This window comes from Primulina tabacum, chromosome 10 (assembly GCF_025594145.1).
Source record: "Primulina tabacum isolate GXHZ01 chromosome 10, ASM2559414v2, whole genome shotgun sequence".
Lineage (NCBI taxonomy): Eukaryota > Viridiplantae > Streptophyta > Magnoliopsida > Lamiales > Gesneriaceae > Primulina > Primulina tabacum.
Genome location: NC_134559.1, coordinates 5117884 through 5140221, shown reverse-complemented (window position 1 = coordinate 5140221; position 22338 = coordinate 5117884). Strand labels below are relative to the sequence as shown.

General features: G+C 35.9%; 3 protein-coding genes and 1 non-coding gene across 7 annotated transcripts; 1 reads left to right on the top strand and 3 right to left on the bottom strand.

The window, feature by feature from the left end:
• Positions 1-3670, top strand: LOC142506191 (F-box protein At3g58530). Its single transcript, XM_075619372.1, has 12 exons — positions 1-349; positions 844-903; positions 1175-1258; positions 1357-1487; positions 1601-1676; positions 1774-1844; positions 2335-2421; positions 2510-2582; positions 2657-2724; positions 2819-2887; positions 3302-3407; positions 3490-3670. Exons 1-12 carry the CDS (start codon positions 182-184, stop codon positions 3553-3555), a joined length of 1059 nt encoding a protein of 352 aa, XP_075475487.1. The 5' UTR covers positions 1-181; the 3' UTR covers positions 3556-3670.
• LOC142506190 (carbon catabolite repressor protein 4 homolog 1-like) lies at positions 3490-10850 on the bottom strand. 4 transcript variants are annotated; one of them, XM_075619371.1, is made up of 12 exons: positions 10263-10850; positions 7991-8753; positions 7367-7453; positions 7208-7291; positions 7047-7133; positions 6801-6887; positions 6210-6263; positions 6025-6116; positions 5815-5929; positions 5571-5715; positions 5249-5400; positions 3490-3621 (listed from the first exon to the last, which is right to left on the bottom strand). In XM_075619371.1, the coding sequence occupies exons 1-11, from the start codon at positions 10418-10420 to the stop codon at positions 5255-5257; spliced, it is 1818 nt and encodes a 605-aa protein (XP_075475486.1). In that variant the 5' UTR covers positions 10421-10850; the 3' UTR covers positions 3490-3621; positions 5249-5254. The 4 variants fall into 4 exon arrangements, with proteins under 4 accessions (XP_075475486.1, XP_075475485.1, XP_075475484.1 ...); XM_075619370.1 differs by lacking the exon at positions 3490-3621 and adding an exon at positions 3882-4215; XM_075619369.1 differs by lacking the exon at positions 3490-3621 and adding an exon at positions 4500-4681 and having other exon boundaries at positions 5232-5400.
• Positions 10851-20307: 9457 nt separating this feature from the next.
• Positions 20308-21808, bottom strand: LOC142505768 (large ribosomal subunit protein eL21z/eL21y). Its single transcript, XM_075618879.1, has 2 exons — positions 21525-21808; positions 20308-20693 (listed from the first exon to the last, which is right to left on the bottom strand). The coding sequence occupies exons 1-2, from the start codon at positions 21759-21761 to the stop codon at positions 20436-20438; spliced, it is 495 nt and encodes a 164-aa protein (XP_075474994.1). The 5' UTR covers positions 21762-21808; the 3' UTR covers positions 20308-20435.
• On the bottom strand, positions 21225-21339 carry LOC142512982 (small nucleolar RNA SNORD14). The gene has a single exon (XR_012808953.1). It is a non-coding gene; the product is annotated as a small nucleolar RNA SNORD14 (small nucleolar RNA).
• Positions 21809-22338: the final 530 nt, after the last annotated feature.

Below are 22338 nucleotides of genomic sequence, written 5' to 3'. Positions count from 1 at the left end.
AAACCCGAAAACACCAATTCCGAGTCTTAAACAGCGGAATGTGAAATAGAAGCCTTTAGGCGTTTCTCTTGTGAAAAAGATAACAAATGAATCTGCCTCAAAAGTGAGTGAGCCTCATGGAATCAATCGTAAGGGTGCCGTTTTCAGTTTAAGCTAACAAAACTTAGAAAGGAAACCAAGAATGGAAGTGGACAAAGAAACTGCAACGATGGAGGTGTGGAATAGAGAAACTGTGCCAACGGTGATGAAGATTGTCTGCACCAGACTTCCTCAGAGAGACCTAATTTCCCTTTTGCTTGTCAGCCCTTGGATTCATGGAAATCTAATTTCTCACCCTTCCCTTTGGCAGGTAATTTTTGTGTGTTTGTGGGCCAATGCAATAGTGCTTGTAAAGCTTCCTTTTTCTCAGTATTTTGCCAATTAAAGATCGAAAATTGTGAGCTTTTTTATACGGCATTCTCTGTTTAGTATTACGGGTTTTGAATTTTTTGTTTTCAATTTATTTTTACACAAATTCCTACTTCTCCTTTAGGTTGACAAGTGTCTGTAAACGCACAAGATATTTGTATGTCAAGATCTTGTCATAGTGTGTATTTTTCCCAATCAAACTTGAAAGTTGTAAACTTGATCCTTTGTTTGCTATATGGGATAGAAGGTGCTCTTGTTTTTTGCATATTAATTCGCACTCTTCCGTTTGGCTGGTAATTGTGTATTTACACAACAACAAGATATAGACTATGTAAAATCATTCCTTCTCTTAATTCCTTTCTAACTTAAGTTTGAAGGTTGTGCTCTTTGGTCTTCAATGAGCATATTTTTAATATATTTCTGGCCCTGTTTAAGGTTCTTGATTTTCATGAGATGGACAAGGCAGGGGATCGCCTAGTGGCAGCTCTCTCTCTGGTTAGTATTTTCTCCCCCTTCCTTCTCTAATGTCGTTGGCAACTTCTATGGTAAAATATGGTTTTTTGAGAAAATATTCTAGTAAAAAGAAAAAAAGAAAGTACTTACTGTCCAGCTACTAGAAACAGAATAAGTATGACGGGAAATAAAGTACCTCAATTTCGTGTATAGACAGACCCTCTTGTCTTTATAATTGGTAAAAAAATTGTAGCAAGAGACACGTTGATAGTTAAGGTGTCTAACAAAGGGCTTGTTTTATGTTGCTTTGCAGTCAAGATACCAGAATGTGAAGCATATAAAACTTGAGTTTGCTAGGGATATTGAAGATAAGCATCTAGAAATTGTTAAAAACGTGGTAAGTTTTCAAATATAGTTGCTCGTTAATTTCTTCTCAGTTTTCTTTCGTTCATGATTTTGACCATTTTTTTTTAATCATATATCATTGCATTGCAGTGCAGAAATTCTGTTGGAAACTTAGAGGTTCTTAATTTGAACGGTTGCCAAAAGATATCTGATGCGGGTATAGATTTTATAACATTCAATAGCCCAAAATTAAAGGACTTCTCTATCTACTGGAATGTGAGGTACTTTGCATTTCTGTATAACACATACCCAATTGTTGTACTTGCTAATAGTATATTGGAAATAATAGTCATAAACCAAGACCTTTAGAATTCAGATAAAGTTTCGGTTTCAGGGTTTCAGATCTTGGAATTAAGAACCTGATGAAGAATTGCAAACTCGTGACGAATTTGAACCTTAGTGGCTGTAAGGTATAGTGCAAGTTCCTGTTGGCCCGAACATGTTTCTGATTACCGATCCTTTTGTCTAAAATTATTATCTTACTACGGGTGTTGTGTCAAATCGCAGAATGTCTCCGATGAAAGTTTGAAATTGATTGCCAAAAATTATCAAGGGTTGCTTTTATTGAACATCACGAGGTATGATCTTTGTGGTGATCATATATTTTAATACCATAAATGAAGAAGTTGCAAGTGCATGATTTTTATGATTATCCAAGTGAAGGGCTGGTTCAGTGGAAAAAGAATTTGAAATTTTATATAATTGTTCTTAAAAATTGAAGTCCACCCTTCCAAACCTATAGACTCTTTTACCCCTTGTATGAAATCCTGGGTCTTCCCCTACTCTGAGTTTCTGAGCTTTTCTCCCTGTTTTCTTGGAGTCGTCTTTCATAGAAAATTTGAATGGTTGTTCTTGCCTTTCTGTCGAGGATTATGCGTGAGATGCCTATATGAGCCCTTCCCAAAATACCAAGTTGTGTGTTAAGCTGTTGACAAACAATGCATATACATGTTTAGAACTGAGAATTATTTTGACAATTAATGCCCACAAAAACCAAATATCAGGCTAATCAGTCCAAACGGGAAATATTATGAACTGCATCCTGACTATTCTGTTCTGTATATTTAGATGCACCAAGCTGACTGATGGAGGTTTGCGAACGATATTGCTGAACTGCTCCTCTCTTCAGAGCTTAAATCTATACGCTCTTTCAAGGTAAATGAACATAATTTACATACTTCCTCTTGCAATTTTTCTGGTTTACAGTAAGGGGTCGTTCGGACTGTATCTTACCTTTGTACAGTTTTACAGACGTAGCATACCAGAAGATTTCACTTTTAATACATCTTCAATTTTTAGACCTCTGTGGCGCTCAGGTGTGATTAGTAGTCCACTTAATTATTTACTCAATTTTACCATAATCAATTCTGATTCTATTATTGCATGTCAGAATCTGTCTGACGAAGGACTTTCTTGCATAGCTAACTGCAAGAGCTTGATTTCACTCAATTTGACCTGGTATGTGATGTATTGGAGCCTGTCTTTTGTCTTTTAGATAAAAAGAAAGTAACCTAATATGAGTCATGATGAATTCTTGACTTCGTACGAACAGGTGTGTGCATATAACCGATCAGGGTGTTATATCTATTGCACAAGGATGCACATTTCTTGAATTTCTGAGGTGAGTTTTTAGATAATGAAACAATGCATCTGTCTTTTCCATTCTAGTAATTCCTGCTTTATCCATTAACTAGTGATACTGCATGATTTGGCGATTCTTGATTTCTTGTTTCCAACTATCTTTTGATCCTTGACCCATGCTCATGGAGGATCAAGTCTTGTCAGTATCATGGGTATCTTTAGAGGTGACTTTTTGTGGTACTTTTTCAAAGACACGTATTTCAGATCTAGAATGAAAAAAAAAAGAGGGAAGGGGACCAGAAATATTTGATTGTCCTTAGAAATTAAGAGTTGAAGGAAATTGTAAAGAGAAGGGATGTGACCATTCCTGCTGGCTCCCTCTTCCTTCTTCCTCTCCATGCTTATATATCTATTGTCTATATTAGAATTTGAATACATGTGGTTGGCATTGCAGCTTGTTTGGGATAGTTGGGGTGACAGATAAGAGCTTGGAGGCCCTTTCAAAATGTTGCTCAAATACATTAACAACACTTGATGTCAATGGATGCATCGGCATAAAGGTGCATTATCTTTCATTGTTGCATTGCAGCTATTTGTCAATAGTTCACAATGTTCTTACCATGCGTATGTATTTCTTGGCAGAGACGTAGCCGTGAGGAATTGATTCATTTGTTTCCTAAACTCAAGTGCTTCAAGGTCCATAGCTAGGCTGTCACTGTAGCATCTGTCAATTTCTTGCTTGAAAATGACCATTTTACTCTGAGATTTAATTACCTGAGACGACAATATAATAGCAACACTCAATGGAGCTGGCCTGATTTAACTGTGGTTATAATGCTATGCACAAACAATAAATCAAAATCTAAAAGCACCCCTATAAATCGAGAGTACCATCTTTTGTGCATAAAAACTAATCCCAAATCTGAACCAGAAATCAGGCACATAAAGTACGAATTTTGCCCCAAACTAGAAGACGAGATATGTAAGCAAACATGAACTTTCCGCTGTGTATATTTCCAACCGGTTATCCAAAACTGAATTTAAATGTAAAGAAAACTTTGATGTCTTGACGTTACAAATCTAAATGCAACTCCTATCACCGAAAGTTACTATAAACGTGGCCCCTTATTCACGATCCCATAATGGGTGGATATGAGGCTTAAGTTTACGCAGACAAGACGAAACACTCGAGGGGCAATCACTGTTTTCTCGCACCAAAATTACCAACGATAGCGTGTAATTATGGCTCCGAGGTAAGGGTTAGCACTAATCCGAATGGTGTTATTCTTCTCATATAGAATTCTTCCTCCATCGGATCATGTGGACCACAAATATTTCACGAGAGATCCAGCCACACAGGATTTCTCCCTATATAGCATTGAAAAAGCTCCCATATATTTTTATCAGGTACCATACCATATGTTGAAGAACCAACTCTTTTTATTTTGTCAAATCACAGAGAGACTAGCAAAGAATAAGCCACGCTAAGCCACACTCGGAGGAGAGAAAAAGGTCGCTGTGCAGGTAAAAAGTACCACGGATTATTTTTTCATTAAAAAAACTGTTGCCAGCAGAGAAGAAATTACAACCTGGTTCACTTGCAAATAAAACCAATCACTGTAAACATATCTCTATAAAGGATGGAAAGATAAGATATTAAATATGGGATTATCATAAATATTTTCTATGAGACAAAGGTGGCATGATACAAGTGACTCTCATAACTACAAATCCCACAAAGGGATAAACCTAGAAAATTAAAGATGAGAACAATCTAAACATTAAATTCACTTTTCTTCCCGCTACAAACTTTCAAATTTATCTTCAGCCAGACCTGCATGAGGCAAAGCAAGCACACCAATCATTACATATCCAATTCTTAGAGTAGAAACTCTTGGCATGACAAGATTAAGAGATTGCGTTGGATCAACAAACATGGGCGTGTTCAATCACTAACAAGATTAACAGACTGCGTATGAATTTCCTCTATGAGTCTAGAGGTGTTATTATATATCACCCGCGGGCTTGTACTGATGGAGAATCACTACTTCTGTCCCAATTGCATGGCCGTGTTCAATCTCTACCAACTACGAACCAAACATGTCCAAAGAGAATAACCAAAATAGTGTGTAATTCGTGTCCCATTTGCATGACCGTGTTCAATCTCTACCAATTACGAAGCAAACAATGTCCAAAGAGAATAACCAAAATAGTGTAATTCGTGATTTGCAACCGAACCATTCAGGATCAGTTCGGTGAGAAAAATATATGGTATAATCAGAGTGCTTTATAATGTACTGAAATTGGAGCCCCAAATCAATCTTTTAAAAAAAATCGGGAAATAATATCAGAGAACACTGTGAATCTAAAAGAAATTTAAGTACGATGTTGAACGGCTTACCTATCGTTAGCGTCTAGTCCTAGGCTTACAACGAAACTCAGCCAAGAGCGCTATGTGATCAGAAGACCATTCTGGAGAAGGAAGAGCGGCATCTTTTCGCAAGCTATCCTCATCCAAGAGCTCCAACAGAGACTCCACGGACAAGGAATCGGCTACAAGGACGCAAACATTTCCATAAATATAATAAGACAGCATAACACAAATTAGAAATTATCCAGTTTTGCTAGGGTTGGAGAATGGGGAGAGAGGCAGTGAATGAACTAAAAAGATTACAAACGACCAGAACTTATTTCAATGAAAAACTGATGTAACTCTAGTATACCTGAGTAAAATATGTAATCATGAGTACCAATAAAATCTCTTGTGCAGTTTGTAAATAGTGGTTCATTTGTAGCAGGATCCATTCTCCTCCTTTGTTCCAGACCAAGACCGACACCAACTCTTGCAAATGATGAATATGCACTTACCTAGAAAATAAATGCCACAAACACAAATATTGAACATTAATATGAACACAGCAATAGGCTACAACATCAAATACTCGAAAGAGAATAACAAGGTAATACCAATGGCAGCTGATGTGTGAGTTTAGCAGCAGGGCGAAGAATGCCAAGTGGGTCAACGGCTAATTCAGGATGAAGTGGATCCACCTTCCCCATAGCAAGGAGGGAATGAGGAGCACTGTATTTCAAACCCAAAAAAGAAGAAGAAGAAGCTAACACTGATGTTCCAAGACAAAAATGCATGCATCTGATTATATTATAGGAGAACAACACCTTCCAGGAATTGAATTGAAATCCCCACACACCAGCATTGGGATGTCTGCACTAGCAGCAATTTTTTCCAGTCCTTTCAATAGAGTGTGGACCTGATATGGACAATGGCATAAAGAGTTACTTTGATAAAAGGAATTCCAAAGAATTTTAATATGTTATTTGAGAGGATGGCCACATAAAATAACCTGCCAAAGTCTGACATCCTTCAACTCTTGATGCACATTTACATGTGTGTTTGCCTGTTCGAGAAACATGAGAAAGATACAAATCACGAGGTTCTCCCCCGAGTAACCATCCAAATTAAGTGTGTAAAACATAGTCACGAAAAAAGCGCAGGAATAATTAGAATACACTTGAAGACATCATCGACAAAGCAATTTGAGAAATTTACGTAAACAACACAGCAACTAGCATTAAAAAGAAAATGTATCAGAAAGAATCTCAATCGAAAGATTTGTTCATTGGATTTTTAGCAGGACAACAAATAATCTGCAAATAGTATCTGATTCCACGGAAATTATCATGGCTAGTTGGCTACTTTGATGTACCTTCTTCCCTGATATTACCTTTTCAAAATCGATGCGGCAAACAGCAAGGAACATTATGTATCCATTTCTTATGTTGATTTGTACATATTTATAATTATATATCTTCAACAAAGTTCGAGCTCGTAATATTTGATTCAAACATATTTATAATAAATCATATCAATGCTGAAAATAAAATAACAAGTTAAAATCATAACAATAAATAGAATTCCAAAATAGAAATCTTACAACACAAACAAGCTGGCGCTTTCCAGGGTTATCAATGCCCTGGTTACCAAACTTTGCTTCAAGAACTAAAATTAGTGCAACATTATCCTGCATGGAAGATAAGGGAAATTAAATTTTTGTCCACTAAAACAGAGATAAAGCCCAACTAAAAAAGTTAAAAGTAACATAATCATCACACTAGATTTAATTCTGAACTAGCTGTAACCCAGTAAGCAAAAAAAGCCTTTAAATCTGCAAGTATGGTACCTTGACCAGTCGACTCAAAGCATTCTTCTTTTGAGCGCTAGGAACCAAAGCATCAGTTAGAGATTGTGCAGCTTTGTTAAATTCAACCTACATTAAAAAATGTCAACAATGAAGCTGATATAAAGGAGCTCAAAACACATTCATTATGGCACTTTAGTTACCTCATATTTTTTGACATGTGAAAATCTATCACGGCGGAAGAAAGTAGCACAACCATCAAGGGTGTTGATGTTCCCGTTAAAAACCTGCACGCAACAATAGCATTGTGTATCAATAACATCTTGACTTTATCATCTTGATTTAACCTAGGTTCCACCAACCTCTGTTGTTTTCCTTTTAAACAAAGCCTGATAGCCATGCTTATCCAGCTCAGGTGCAAAAAATTCCTCAAAATGATCACTTTGAACCTAATGAAAGAAAATTTTACACCAGGAAAAAAGGGTTAAAAAGTTAAAAACACATGACAGAAAGACCATTACCATGGCTCAAATCCAGCTACTACAGGCAAAACAACTTGACGAAAAGCATCCATATGTTTAAAGGAAAGAACAAACAACTCTGTCAAAATGCGAAATACGTATTTGCAAAGGGCTTATCAAATATATTTTGGAGAAGTGATAGATTTACAAAACAAATGAAACACAACATTTCTTTCTATGTAAAGATTCATCAATAAAGATGAAAAGATTTTTCATGTTTTAAGCATCTTTTACCAACCGAGCTTCATCCAAACTGGAAAATGCCTTCGCTCAATGGCTTTTTAACAAATGCCATCACCGTTCCACAAAAAAACTGTTAGATTTTACCTTTTACTGCCTAACATTTTCAATTTCCACGGGTCTAAACCTTTCACATGTTCACAACAATAATGAACTCAAATACAATAATAACATCTAAAAGTTTTAAAAAGAAAAAACACAATACAGTTTGCCACAATTGTGTACCTCCTGAAGACAAACAATGTCTGCATGATAACCAATTATTTCTCGGAAGACGTTTTGTCTGCGGTAAGTCCATGAAAGAGCCCAGGATGGGCAATAGCTGTATAATTCACTTGTAGCATAAACATCAGATAAGATGTTGTATGAAAGCAGAGAGAAAGTCCCTGCAGATGAAATGCGACTATCCAAATCTAGATGCCCAGGAACATCTATTCCAATAACAGAAATCATACGCCGTGGACAAGGTGATGGAGCTGGAATCACACGAGATGTTGATAAGGTACTAGCAGGACCCACGGATAATTTTGTTTCTACGTCTATTACAATGCACTCAAATTTAAGAACATGACCAATATCATCAGCTGTTGGTGTATATGTCTTGAACCGTCCAACTTCAAACCATGTTTCGTCACCACTCCTCTGAGCAACTGCAACAGGATACAACGCAGTGGTTCCATTGGACAAGCTAGGATTTGATTGAGAGGTTGGCAAGTTCATATTGATCATGTTTGATGTTGTGCTACTAGTACTGTTGAAGCGCCCAAAAATCTCTTCCTCCTCGTTTCCATTTTCGTTCACAGCACTAGCAGCACGCTCATGCAGAACTCGATGATGTTGCCAGGCATCAGAAAAACACTTTGGAGAACAATGGTAACTCTTGGCAACAGGAATTTTGGCCTTAACACATCCAAGGCATTGTAATGTAGCTTGTTCGGTAGGATGAACCGTACAAACCGCGACTTTTTTATCACTTTGAACACGATACCTACATAGAAAACCAAATATTAGTAAGAAACACTAGTAATCTGATGCCAAATGTCATTCTATCATGTATGCAACTTCTATCCAACTAATCATGTAAAGGGGTTGTATAAAAACAATCACGGTAAAAAAGGTCCCTCAGACCAAGTGTGATATCATCACCAGTAGTATGTCAAGTATCACCCTGAGATAAGATATAATGGAATATCAATCAACACAAATAAAAAAGGAAATTTTCAGCAAATAAAATCGAAGTTTCTCTGGATTCCACACAAAGGATGGAGATATAATCCCATTAATCATTAACTAAATATTCATTATCAGTCTTTAACATTATCTTTCTCGTCATCATCAGTAATCCCTCGTTCTCGAACTGGTTGAGTTGGCAAAACATCTCTCTTTACTAATGATATAAAATGCAAAAAGATTAGAGCAATTAAAAAATTGGCAAGTGATAGTTCAAACCAACATACCCCCTAATTAGATATTTAAATATAAAAACAGTAATGTAAAGAGGGCCAATCAGCTGTGAAACCCGTGACACACGTTTCCATGGTTCACTGCTAAGTTCGCAGAACGGCATCTGTCGCGACAGTTCCAAGACAAAACAGGTGCGTAACTATAATGCCATTTTTTTTATGGAATATTGGCAATTTCACGGCTATCACATAACGGTACAGAGATTTTGCCACCGGGACGTTTTTTATTGTTTTATTTTTTCCATTAAAAATTAATCTAAAATTTTACAAATTATCTAATCATCTCTATTTTTATTTTAAAAAAACCCCGCAAAAATAACCGCGACCGTTCCGCGAAATGCCAATGGAACTCGAACATCAGCCTCTGCGACGACCAACGCGACCTGATTTTTCCACCAGGGGCATTAATTTGTGCGACATTGTACCAGACAAACCTTATTTAAAAGCTAGACCTTTGCAATTAACACATCAAGGACAAAACAACAGATAAGAACAATGAAGAAGATAAAAATGCGACAGTGAGCTGTTAGCATCAACCAATTATGAAAAGCCCGACACTGCCGCCATTAACATCAGGCCAAATAGGGATAACGAAATCTAACAAAAAAGAACATTTGAAAATGAGAAAGGATATGGGACCAACTTCAAGACAATGAATTTAAGAGATGTTCGTACAACCGTTGTTGGATTCCATAAATTTCCAAATAATTTCAGAGTTGCTCACATACCTGCAGATTCAGATTATTGAGAAGATGATTCTCCTTCAAAATCACAATCAGTGCTAAATACAAATAACAGGCAGAGAAAGATAGAAAAAACAATCTCGGAACCCACTAAATCCTCACCACTGGTTAGCACAATTGATAACATCCAACAACGACATAATAGCGCGAAAAATCTTAAAAACTCGACTATTTCATAGCTACACATGCAAAAGCACAATAAAAATTATCATAAACAACACAAAAAAGAACATCATCAATCATCGGGTCATCGAAAAGTCTGACACACAAACCAAGCTAAGAAAAACTAACCATTTATATCTTAAGAAACTCCCATCGACAGGGTTCAACTCAGTGACATCATCGGCAACAACAGAGTTATCGGGGCGTTTCAAAAGCACATACGGCGTCAACTCGCATCCTACTATAGGTATATCGGACGGCACGTGCACCCTCAGCACACTCAGCATTTTCTACTAACCTCTCGATTACTCAATTTCTCCCCGTCTTCCTCTAACTTCGAACGAAACCCTAACGCAACAAAATGAGCAGATTTATGAAACAATAAAGGGCGGCCTTGTGGCGGATCCGCCATCACCTCGTCGCAGCGCCAATCGCCAGCCTTGCGCTTTCAAAACCCAAATAAAGTTGCAAAGAAGGAAATCGAAAGATAAAAAAAATGTCGACCGACAAGGGAAAATGAAAATCTCGGAAACCTCGAATCAGGAATAGCTCGGAAACAGATTATTCACAGAGATTTAATCAATTTGATTTAAATGATAAATTCAAAAAGAGAGAGAATCAATTGATAGGAGGATTAGGGTTTTACAAAAGTTAGTGTGCAAGAACAGAGCTCATCTCGACACATTTTTATAAGAGGGTCATGTGCCTGCGTACATGCATATTACTACCATACGCTGCTACACTACCACATCTTTCTTCTATAATTTTTTTTTATGATATGTAATTTTTTTGTTTTCTATTTGAGATAAAGACGATATTATTATAATTAAATATAACAGTCGAGAACGCGTCTTAAATTTAAAATTTTGATGTCAAATATTAAACGTTCTATTTTTGTAATATTTGATGACATTATATCGTGATCAAACATATTTGTGACTACTCAAAAGCCTACGGGCTATACTTTATGCTGTGTATGAATGTCTGTCAGGTCTAATTAAATAGCAAAAAACACTTATTAAATAAATCAATAATTTCGAATAAGTTCCTATTGAAAATAATTTATGACACAAGATGCATAATCGAGGTCTTCAATCGAGAATCAGAATATCCCATTTTCCATAGATCTCTTGGTTGCTATAATCTGATTTTAACTAGTTACAAGAATAATTAATATTTGGTTGGTTCCTGTTAGAGTTCGATCCAATTCTTGTTGATCGTTCTTGGACTTGCTAGATGATCACACATGTACAACAAATTACTCACAACTCATGCAACTGAAGTAAATGCAAGAATATTTACGTGGTTCGACGAAATTCGCCTACATCCATGGGAGGGCAACCAATCTTTATTGATCAAAACTGGATGACAAGTACAGACCCTTTTGAAACCAAAGAATACAAAGGGAATAAGCTAAAAAATTCTATCAGAAAGCTGCAGTTCCTTCCTCTCTCACTTCTCTTTCGAATCCTTCTGTTACTTCTTGATTGTGTGTGTGAAGTCTACCTTTGTGTTCTCTCTTCCTCCTTTTATTTAACCGCATTGACTTCCATCGATTGTTTCCCAAGTTTGTTTCCCCTTGTTAGTTAGATTCCAACCAACACATCAATTACCCGGTAGTTATGCACACCTTCACAGTTGCAATATATATTAAACGTTGGAGCTTATTGATTTCAAAATGGAACAATTTTGCTTGATTAATTCAATTTTATTTTACCTGCAAAACTCCCATTAAAATAATGTATTACATGTTGTGAATAGTAGAGAATAGAGAGAAGAGAGAATGATTTTTTTGTGTGCTTTATTCATCATTGGAGACCTCTATTTATAGAACTTGAATAGGTAACAATATCAATAATCATCTATAATATCTTTTCTATAATACTCCCCCTTAGATGATTATCGACTCATTAAATCACTTCTAAGAGATGTGGGAGTTCAAATGCTGCCTCGTTAAAACCTTGTCAGTAAAAACCCAATGAAAAAATCTGAATGAAGGAAAAAAAGTACAACAATAGATACTCTCCCTGATCTCAATCATCTGAGATCCTTCAACTGATGCATCCCTATCTTGTGCACCAATTTCTTGAATGTTGAAGTTGGTAATGTCTTTGTAAATAAGTCAGCTACATTGTCGCTTGAGCGAATTTGATGGACATCAATATCACCATTTTCTTGAAGCTCATGTGTATAGAAAAACTTTGGTGAAATATGCTTTGTTCTATCACCTTTGATGTAGCCTCATTTTAACTGCGTAATGCAAGCAGTATTATCTTCGAATATTACTGTTGGGTCATCTTTGGCTGTTGGGAGTCATCCACATGATTCTTGAATATGTTGTGTCATAGATCTCAACCACACACACTCCCGACTTGCTTCATGCATTGCAATGATCTCAGAGTGATTTGAAGACGTCGCTGTTAAGGATTGCTTCACCGACTTCTATGATATAGCAGTGTCTCCTCGTGTAAACACATAACCTATCTGGGATTTAGCTTTATGTGGATCAGAAAGATATCATGCATCTGCATATCCGACTAAAGGAGACTTTGATTTTGTCGAATAAAATAATCTCATATCAATTGTACCCCGAAGGTAACGAAATATGTGTTTTACACCATTCCAATGTCTTCGGGTTGGACATGAGTTATATCTCGCTAAAAGATTAACAGAAAATGATATATCTGGGCGAGTACAATTTGCGAGATATGACAGTGCACCAATGGCACTTAGATATGGTACTTCTGGACCAACGATTTTTTCTCCATTTTCAGGTGGTCGAAAAGGATCTTTGTTAGCATCAAGTGATCGAACAAATATTTGTGATGCTAATGGGTGTGCCTTGTCCATGTAAAAGCGCTTTAATATTTTTTCTGTATATGATGATTGATGAACAAATATTCCCTCTTGCAAATGTTCAATCTGCAATCCGAGGCAAAATTTTGTCTTTCCTAAATCTTTCATCTCAAACTTATTTTTCAAGTAATTGGCAGTTTTAGTAAGCTCTTCTGGAGTGCTAATAAGATTTAGATTATCAACATATACTGCCACAATTGCAAAACCCTCATCTGTTCTTTTTATAAAAGCGCATGGACAAATAGCATTATTTGTGTATCCTTCTTTTAACAAATATTCACTAAGACGATTGTACCACATGCGACCAGATTGCTTTAATCCATATAAGGATTTATGCAGTTTTATTGATAACATAGCCTTGGGCGCTTCACCATTTTCTTTCGATAATTTGAAACCTTCAAGCACTTTCATATATATATCACTATCAAGTGAACCATAAAGATAAGCAGTTACAATATCCATAAGTCGCATATCAAGAGTTTCTGATACTGCTAAACTGATTAGGAATCGAAAAGTAGTGGCATCCATCACATGTGAATATGTTTCCTCATAGTCAATTCCAAGTCTCTGCGAGAAACCTTGGGCTACGAGTCGGGCCTTGTATCTTACAATTTCACCATTTTCATTCCTCTTTCGTACAAAAACCCATCTGTATCCTACTGGGATTACATTTTCAGGTGTTCGTACTACAGGTCCAAACACTTTATGTTTTTCTAGTGAGTCTAATTCAGTTTGTATGGCCTTCTTCCACTTTGGCCAATCATCTCTTTGTTGACAATCCTTAAGGATTGTGGTTCTGGGTCTTCATTATGTATGATATCAAGGGCGATATTTAGGGCAAAGACATTGTCAACAATTGTGTTATTTCGATCCCACAATTTTCGAGATGATATATAATTTATTGAAATCTCATTACTTTCATGAGAATTTGATTCTTCAGGAATAATATTATCCAAGTTTGGTTCATTGATCTTTCTTACTATATCATCCAAGATTTCTTCTTCGGGAGCTTTTGAATTTTCTTTCTCTTGTACATTTCTTTTTCGAGGTACAATATCCTTTGAACCAATTGGTCGACCACGCTTCTGGCGTATTTTAGATTCATTTGCAGGTTGAATAATAGCTTGTCCTACGGGGACATCAATTTTTACAGGGGTATTCTCTGCATGTATATGTGACTTTGTCACATTCTTTGTATTAACAAAAGCATCGGGCAATTGATTTGCAATTCTTTGCAAGTGAATGATTCTTTCAACTTCTTGCTCACATTGATTATTTCGAGGATCATAATGAGATAGTGTTTTCTCATTCCAACAAATCTTTTGTTGTTCTTCGGGACACAACTTTATTTCTCCTAGATTTGGAAATTCCAATTCATCGAAGTGGCAATCTGCAAATCTCGCAGTAAACAAATCTCCTGTTAAAGGTTCCAAAAATCTAATAATAGATGGTGAATCATATCCCACATAAATCTCAAGTCTACGTTGTGGGCCCATTTTGGTTCGCTGTGTAGGTGGGAGAGGGACTTGTACTGCACAACCAAATACTCGAAGGTGAGAAACATCAGGCTCTCGACCATAAGCAAGTTGTAAGGGTGAGTATTGGTGATAATTATTTGGCCTTATACGAATCAATGATGCAGCATGTAATATGGCATGTCCCCACACAGATGATGGAAGTTTGGTTCTCATCAATAATGGTCTAGCAATTAATTGCAAACGCTTAATAAATGACTCTGCTAAGCCATTTTGTGTATGGACATGGGCAACCGAATGCTCAACTGAAATCCCTATTGACATACAATAGTCATTAAATGTCTGCGATTTAAATTCAGCAGCATTATCAAGACGAATTGTCTTGATTGAGTGATCTGGGAATTGAGCTCGTAATTTAATAATTTGCGCAAGTAATCTAGCAAAAGCTATATTTCGAGTTGAAAGCAAACTAACATGTGACCATCTAGTAGACGCATCAATCAATACCATGAAGTATCGAAATGGTCCACATGGTGGGTGTATAGGTCCACAAATATCCTCATGAATTCTCTCCAAGAAGGTTGGGATTTCAACATCAATCTTTGTAGGGGAAGATCTTATAATTAGTTTACCTTGTGAACAAGCTACACATGGATAATCATTGTGTAAAAGAATCTTCTGGTTCTTTAGAGGGTGTCCATGTGAGTTAATTATTATTCTGCGCATCATTGTTGCCCAGGGTGACCAAGTCGATCATGCCATAATTTGAAGCTCTGTTGGTCAACAAACTTCTGGTTTGTGACAATGTTTGCTTCGACTGTTTTTATTGTTGTAAAATACATTCCAGAAGGAAGTGCACATAATTTTTCTTTTATATGCTTCTGGCCAGATATAATAGATGTTATGCAAAGGTATTCGAAATTAATTTCATTTAATGTTTCAATATGGTATCCATTTCGGCGAATGTCTTTAAAGCTAAGCAAATTTCTACTGGATTTGCTCGCATATAGGGCATTTTCAATATATAGGCTTGTATTATTTGGTAAAATGATTTTTGCCTTTCCATAACCCTCAATAATTTTTGATGCACCCGATATTGTTGTAACATTATTTTCAGCTAATGTTAACTCCAAAAAATACCTTTTATTTTGAAGAATGATATGTGTTGTACTACTATCCACTAAGCATTCATCCTGACATTTCATCGTTAATCTAAAATAAAAATATAATTCAATAAGCTAAATTCAATAAATAATGTGTAAAGCTTTCAAAGAAAATATTTTATTGAATAATGAAAACATTTATTGAATAACAAAATAAACCTCCATGACAAATCCTAAACATGAACTGAACATCAAAATAAAAACGAGACCACGATAACCTAATAAACAATAGAAATTCAAAGTAGTAACAAGAGCAATTAAAGTAATTACTTATTATTTTCTAACACACCACCACCAATCAATTATCTATATTTCCATCTGGATTAGCAAATAAATCAGAGACATCCAAGTGAATTATATCAATTGGATCATCATTGTCCACAAAATTTATCTCCATTTTCCTTGATTGATTTTTGGTATAGATCCACAAGATGTTTTGCCGTACGACAGGTACGAGACCAATGTCCTTCCATTCCACATCTATAACATTTTTCTTCATATACTTTGGAACTCTTCTCCTTTGCTTCTTCATTATTGGAATTCCACTGCTGGTGGCTTGTTTTATGTTTCTTTCCATTTTGTTGCTGATAGTATCTTCTTTGGCCACGCCCACGCCCACGTCCACGCCCACGTCCACGTCCACGTCCATTGTTATGATTTTGAGTGAAATTAGCATTCGCTTCAGAAATGCAATTTCATATTCTTCAGGAAATGTAGTTCCATTTGCTTCAGGAAATGGTGTGGATCCAGTTGGGCGCATTTGGTGATTTTTCATGAGCAGCTCATTGTTTTGTTCAGCAACTAGTAAGCATGAGATGAGTTCAGAGTACCTTTGAAATCCACGTTCACGATATTGCTGCTGCAGGAGCACGTTTGATGCATGAAAGTGGAGAATGTTTTTTCTAACATGTCTTGATCAGTGACTTTCTCTCCACAAAGTATCAGTGTGGAACTAGTCTTGAATAATGCAGAGTTATAGTCACTTACAGACTTAAAATCTTGTAACCGTAGGTGCATCCATTCATATCGGGCTCTTGGGAGAATTACAGTTCATTGATGGTCAAATCTTTCTTTTAGATTTTTCCAAAGCTCTCGTGGCTCTTTCACAGTGAGATATTCGACTTTCAACCCATCATTGAGGTGATGACGGAGAAAAATAAGTGCCTTTGCATGGTCCTGCTGGGACATTTCATTTCCTTCTTTTATTGTATCTCCTAAATTCATAGAGATAAGGTGGACCTCGGCATCCAAAATCCATGATAAATAATTTTTTCCAGTCAAGTCAAGCGCTTCAAATTCAAGTTTGGTGATGTTCGCCATTGCAACTTAAAAAAAAATTATATAATTAGAATCATGACATAAATAGAGTAAAATTGCATTACTATTATTGAAAATAAATATTATAACAAATTATGCATGTTACTACTTTTACTATGTAATTTTGAAATTTTGTTATTCTATTTGTTAAACTAACATCGATGCAGGTGTACATTGAGATGTGCTCAATTAATAATTTATGTATCTATTACAAATTGCACTAATTACAAATTGTAGCATTATAAACTAAAGAAAAAAATAACTCTTTTATGCACAATTATTCTAAATACATAAAACAAATATCACAGAATCATGCCCAACTTCATAAACAAGCCATATATTTCTTGAAATGGAAAAAATCCAACACTTTGGACTTAAAGAAATTATAATAAAATTTATGTCTTAAAAAAAATTACTCCCACACCTAGAATTTCTCACACCACTGCTGCGGCTGTGAAGAATTATGAAAATCCAAATAATATAAATCTTAAATAAGCAATCCAAGATATGAAAAAAACTTAAATCAAAACAACAATACATTTATAATCAATATTCTTCAAGAATATTGTCGAAACATATGATAGTTATCTAAATTCTTCAGGAATATGATAACATTATATTTTATATCAATATTATTCATAGATATTGATAGATTTTTATGATTTTAGATCAAGATTCTTCGGAATATTGATAAATCTTATTCATCTATATTTTATTCATAGATCTATCAATATCTTCAACATAAAGTTGTGTTGTGCTACTTCAGGAGCATCAACATAAAATTAAAAGTTGTGCTTCTTCAAGAGCATCAATATAAATCTATAATTTGTGCTGCTTCGGGAGCATCAATATTAAATCTAAATATTGTGCTTCTTCAAGAGCATTCATACAAGAATAAGAATAAATTATTTATAAATTTTACCTTGAAGAGCACTCGTGCTGATAACGTGTTGTGAATAGTAGAGAATATAAAGAAGAGAGAATGATTTTTGTGTGTGCTTTATTCATCATTGGAGACCTCTATTTATAGAGTAGATTTACAGAACTTGAATATATAACAATATCAATAATCATTTATAATATCTTTTTATAATATTCCACAATTTTTGTCTTAATTTTTAGTTAGCCAATGGTAACAAAGTCCCCTTTTGCAATCTAAATTTTTAGCATCTCCTAAAAAATACCTTGTTAACTTTTGGAAACTCCAAAAAAGTTAATTATGTGAAATTAAAGTGAGCTTTGGACAACATGGCCGTGGGTTTTATAGGTCAAACGAGAAGAGCGGATGGTGTGAGGAAAGAATTGAGAAAAAAGGATGGATATTTTTAGTTATAAACAGAAGATCTTACTTAACATTGCTGATCTATGTTCCTTTTTCTATTTATGTAATCACCCTAAAGCGATGTATAATTGCTTGGCCAAAATTGTGAACCAATTATGATTATTACTTGTGTGATTCTGAAGCCTTTCAATCCAAAAATGGGTATCTTCTTGTATTTTCCTCAGCTTGAAGTGCATACTCGATAGTCTACGCGGATGTATGGCGGATACGCAACATAATTTACGCAAATATTAACATAAACAATCAATGAATCTTGAAGAATTGAAGCTAACAATTGATGTACATTTACCAATTATTTACACTCGTGTTTTAGGTATAGGAGGGAGCAGGTTTCTGCCTTGTTCCGCTCACCATTGTGGGCGAGGCGGGGCGTTCTCCCTGATGCCTCCTGTCAGGGTAGAGTCACTTAACATCGTCCCTTTCATTTTTAATACCACGCGAGGCGTCACTTGACCCCTCTACCTAACAAATCCAGTTCTTTTTGCTTGTATATTTCAATAACATCTACAAACCTCAGGCTCCTCTTAGTTTTTTATCCTTGCCAAAGTATATCTCAAACTTTAGGAACCCTCTAACAGTCCGGTATCAGTTCTATCCCCCAGTTCCAACGAGTTCTTGACAAGTATGCCTGCCTAGACCGATAAACGAGAAACTAATTTCCAATAAATTCTAAATTTTAATCCCCTCCCCCATCTATATCAAAGGCAAACTGATGGACAATAACAACATAAATTAAACCACAAGAATGTGGGGATGGGGTGATTTAAGCTGTCAAAAAGATAAGTCACGAAGATTTTCACATGCACAAGTAGCCGTGCAATAGAGCCAAATCAAGAAAGAAAAATTTAATCATAGAAGAGCATTAGTTAGGAGGTTCGATGCAGTAATATGTGCATATGCAGTGGTTTCTTGTGCATCTCCCCCGCCCTTGTGGCTTCAAGGAGCATTTGTGCATGCATTTGTATGAGTCGCATTTTCTCGGTTTCATCCTCTCGTGACACCTGTGCTCTGGAATCCAAACAGAATGTGCTTCAGTCAATCTCCAGGCTGCACCAAAAAATAGATTAAAAGAGAACACAACGCAAGGCGCCCAAACGAAGATTTAGCATCCGAGCAAGTATGTAGTAACAGAACAGTGACTAAGTAAAGAAGCGATGGTTTAACAAGAAGGCTAAACCTGAAGAAAAGCTAAGAATGACGAGGAAAAAGATTGCAACAGATAAACTCTTCATCCTGAACTTAGTTGAAAGACAACACCATCGAAGTTCTGGCTCCAAGCCCAAGTATTCTCTTTAAAAGCATTAGCTCAAAGAAAAGCACCACTGTTTGTGGAAGAAAGGACCGGAGGTAGTATTATATGTGCTAAAGTTAACAGAATTTGTACTTGTAGAAAAGGAAGTCTTCAATGGTACAAAAGTTTAAAATATTAAAAAAGGCATGCAAGTATTTAAATATGGCAAATAATATGTCAGTAAGCTTGTTCAATAAAATGTTCGATGAAATTTCTGAAAACAATCAAGTTTTGATGTGTCAAGAGAAGATGTATTGTACAAGCATGGTGTAGAAACTCGGTTATGAAATGCTTAACAGGTCTCCTTTACTCCAGCACAAGTTCTTTTCTTTGCATCCACTCCTAAGTGAAGCTACACGAACTCAATTTGGTTTGGGATCCTATTTGGTTTTGAACCATTTGATGAATGACATAAAGCCATACTCCTCAAATTCCGATAATTGCGAAATGATATGTGATCAATTATATTTAAGAATCTCTATTAATTTCATCGAATGGTTCATTTATTGGAGATAATAAACAATACCAAGAGGCCAAACAATGGCTTGAAATAAAGAAACCGAACAAAGGTCCACAACGTATTAGTGCCCACTTTCAAGAAGGATACAAAGGAAATACTTCCACAATGAAACCATCTACATAAAACCAAATGATTATCAACTTATCCAAGAAAACAACTTAGGTGGCATACAACACCAGCATATTTTAATTATAAGGTAAGAAATCAACGTGTTCCAAAATTGATCCAAATTATCAATACCAAACTTGTCCATTACACAATCGATGAAGGAAAATAGAACTAGTCCGATGCAACAATATCCAAAAAGAAAAGGATAATCCACAGTATCCAGCCAACCCTCAGTAACCACCCTTGAGATCATTGACCACATCGTATGGAATAGGAGTGACAGTTTCTAGAGTTGCCCCTTCCACCATGAAACCAGGTTTGGGTCCCTCTGGCTGCCTCTTGGTGCTAATAATTTTACCTTCTGCCTTAGCCTCGGCCTTCAATTGGTCGTTCTTTTTAATCCTTTGCAGGATTTCTTCATGGCAACGTGATGGCTGAACATGCTCCACACGAACATGTAACCTCTTCTTTATGATTCTGTTTCCAACCTGCAACAAAAATAAACAACGCATTTCAGAATAGTTTTTTCCTCGTGGTGAAACCGTGAAACTTAAATGAATGTCAATTGAGAATGTTTAGACAACAGTTTCGTTATTTGCTGCACTTTATATTTCTACAGCTCTCCAAGATAAATAACACATATAGAAGAGAATGCAGATAAACGCCTTTCTAAGTTATGGCAGCAAATGCCTTAGCCAACAGAAATTCAATAGTCCAATGCTCAAGAATATTGCATCCAGGGTATATTGACAGACTCTGGATATAGAATGCCTCACATAACCACAAACTCGTGTGAATGAGAAAAGTCTCAATCATTCAAGAACAAAAAAATGCATAGTTGTATGACCACCAACTGGAATAAGTTGGTTATGAGAATCACAAGCACGGATCTTTATCATCAACACAGACTACTCTCGACAAGTTACTTTAAAACCCAATCTCAAGGAAGTTAAAACTTCGAAGTTACGATTAAATCAAAATACATAAAACAACCCGTAATCGCCAACATTGAGAAAGACAGTCTCAGACATCCAAGGAGACAGCATAAGCTCTCAAGCCTGGCGAAGGCGAGAGCTCTTGGGCGGCCACTGCGAATGTTTTGAGAAACAAGCCTTGTGTTTGTCATCATCGACATATATTTCATCTCAATTGCGCAAAGAAACAACCTTTACCGAATTTAAATGCGCCATTCTAAAACAAACTTCACAAAGATCATTTCAACACACTCAGAAACTTCTCAGAAATTTAATTTAAAGAACTATATCAACAAATCGATATAACCGAAAAAGTAAAAAATACCACAAACACCAAATTCTCACCTGCTTATTGACTTCGACACCGATTGCACGCTTGGTGACGTTCCAGACCCGACCCGTTCTCCCGTGGTAGAACTTGTGGGGCATACCTTTATGGATCGACCCGTTAACTTTGACATCAACGTAATCTCCAACTTTGTAGATCCGTAGGTAGGTGGAGAGATGGGTCGGACCCTTCTTGCGAAAGGGACGAGCGAAGAGATCTCTCGTCCGTGCCCTCAAACCGTGACCCGCCGGCATTTTCCTGTGTCGTGTGAATCTTGATACTACGAGAGGCGATGAATCAAGAGATTAAATAGTATTCGAGCACTAGGGTTTTAAGATTTGAGATGAATGGGCTTGGAGTGGACATCAAGCCCAATCATGAATGTCGACATCAAGCCCAATCATGAATTTATTTATTTTAGTATACTTTTTTCAAAATACTTTCTATGAAAAATCATTACTTATGGATCCAATCTTCTTCGTAATCAACAAAATATTATTTTGATCAATTTATTTAAATATGATTTTATTTAATATTTTCTCTTAATTTTTTGGATGAGTAGTTTAATACTGATTTGTGAAATGAAATTAAAAAATCTTTTAAATTACACGAAGATGAATTATGTTTCGAATGTTAGTTATATTTTCATCGGTTTCTTGCAACTAAAGAGACATAAATCTACTGAATTGTTTCGGAAAGGCAAAAAAATTCTTTAAATGACATAAACGCATAACTAAGTCATTAAAACATTGCCGGAATTGATAGCTAGAATTTTGCAAAGTGTTCGTTTGAATATATGTCATTAAAACTCTTTCGGTTTTTCTCATGATG

What these genes read in the sequence shown, in the direction of transcription:
- LOC142506191 (XM_075619372.1), top strand. Translation starts at nt 182, where the DNA reads ATGGAAGTGGACAAAGAAACTGCAACGATGGAGGTGTGGAATAGAGAA. An exon ending in TAGAAATTGTTAAAAACGTG is followed by an intron (nt 1,259 to 1,356) that starts GTAAGTTTTCAA and finishes ATTGCATTGCAG; the next exon opens with TGCAGAAATTCTGTTGGAAA. An exon ending in AATCTATACGCTCTTTCAAG is followed by an intron (nt 2,422 to 2,509) that starts GTAAATGAACAT and finishes ACCTTTGTACAG; the next exon opens with TTTTACAGACGTAGCATACC.
- LOC142506190 (XM_075619371.1), bottom strand. Translation starts at nt 10,420, where the DNA reads ATGCTGAGTGTGCTGAGGGTGCACGTGCCGTCCGATATACCTATAGTA. An exon ending in ACATTGTTTGTCTTCAGGAG is followed by an intron (nt 7,454 to 7,990) that starts GTACACAATTGT and finishes TTCTTTCATTAG; the next exon opens with GTTCAAAGTGATCATTTTGA. An exon ending in TCACACATCAGCTGCCATTG is followed by an intron (nt 5,716 to 5,814) that starts GTATTACCTTGT and finishes TTTATTTTCTAG; the next exon opens with GTAAGTGCATATTCATCATT.
- LOC142505768 (XM_075618879.1), bottom strand. Translation starts at nt 21,761, where the DNA reads ATGCCGGCGGGTCACGGTTTGAGGGCACGGACGAGAGATCTCTTCGCT. An exon ending in GTGTCGAAGTCAATAAGCAG is followed by an intron (nt 20,694 to 21,524) that starts GTGAGAATTTGG and finishes TTTTTGTTGCAG; the next exon opens with GTTGGAAACAGAATCATAAA.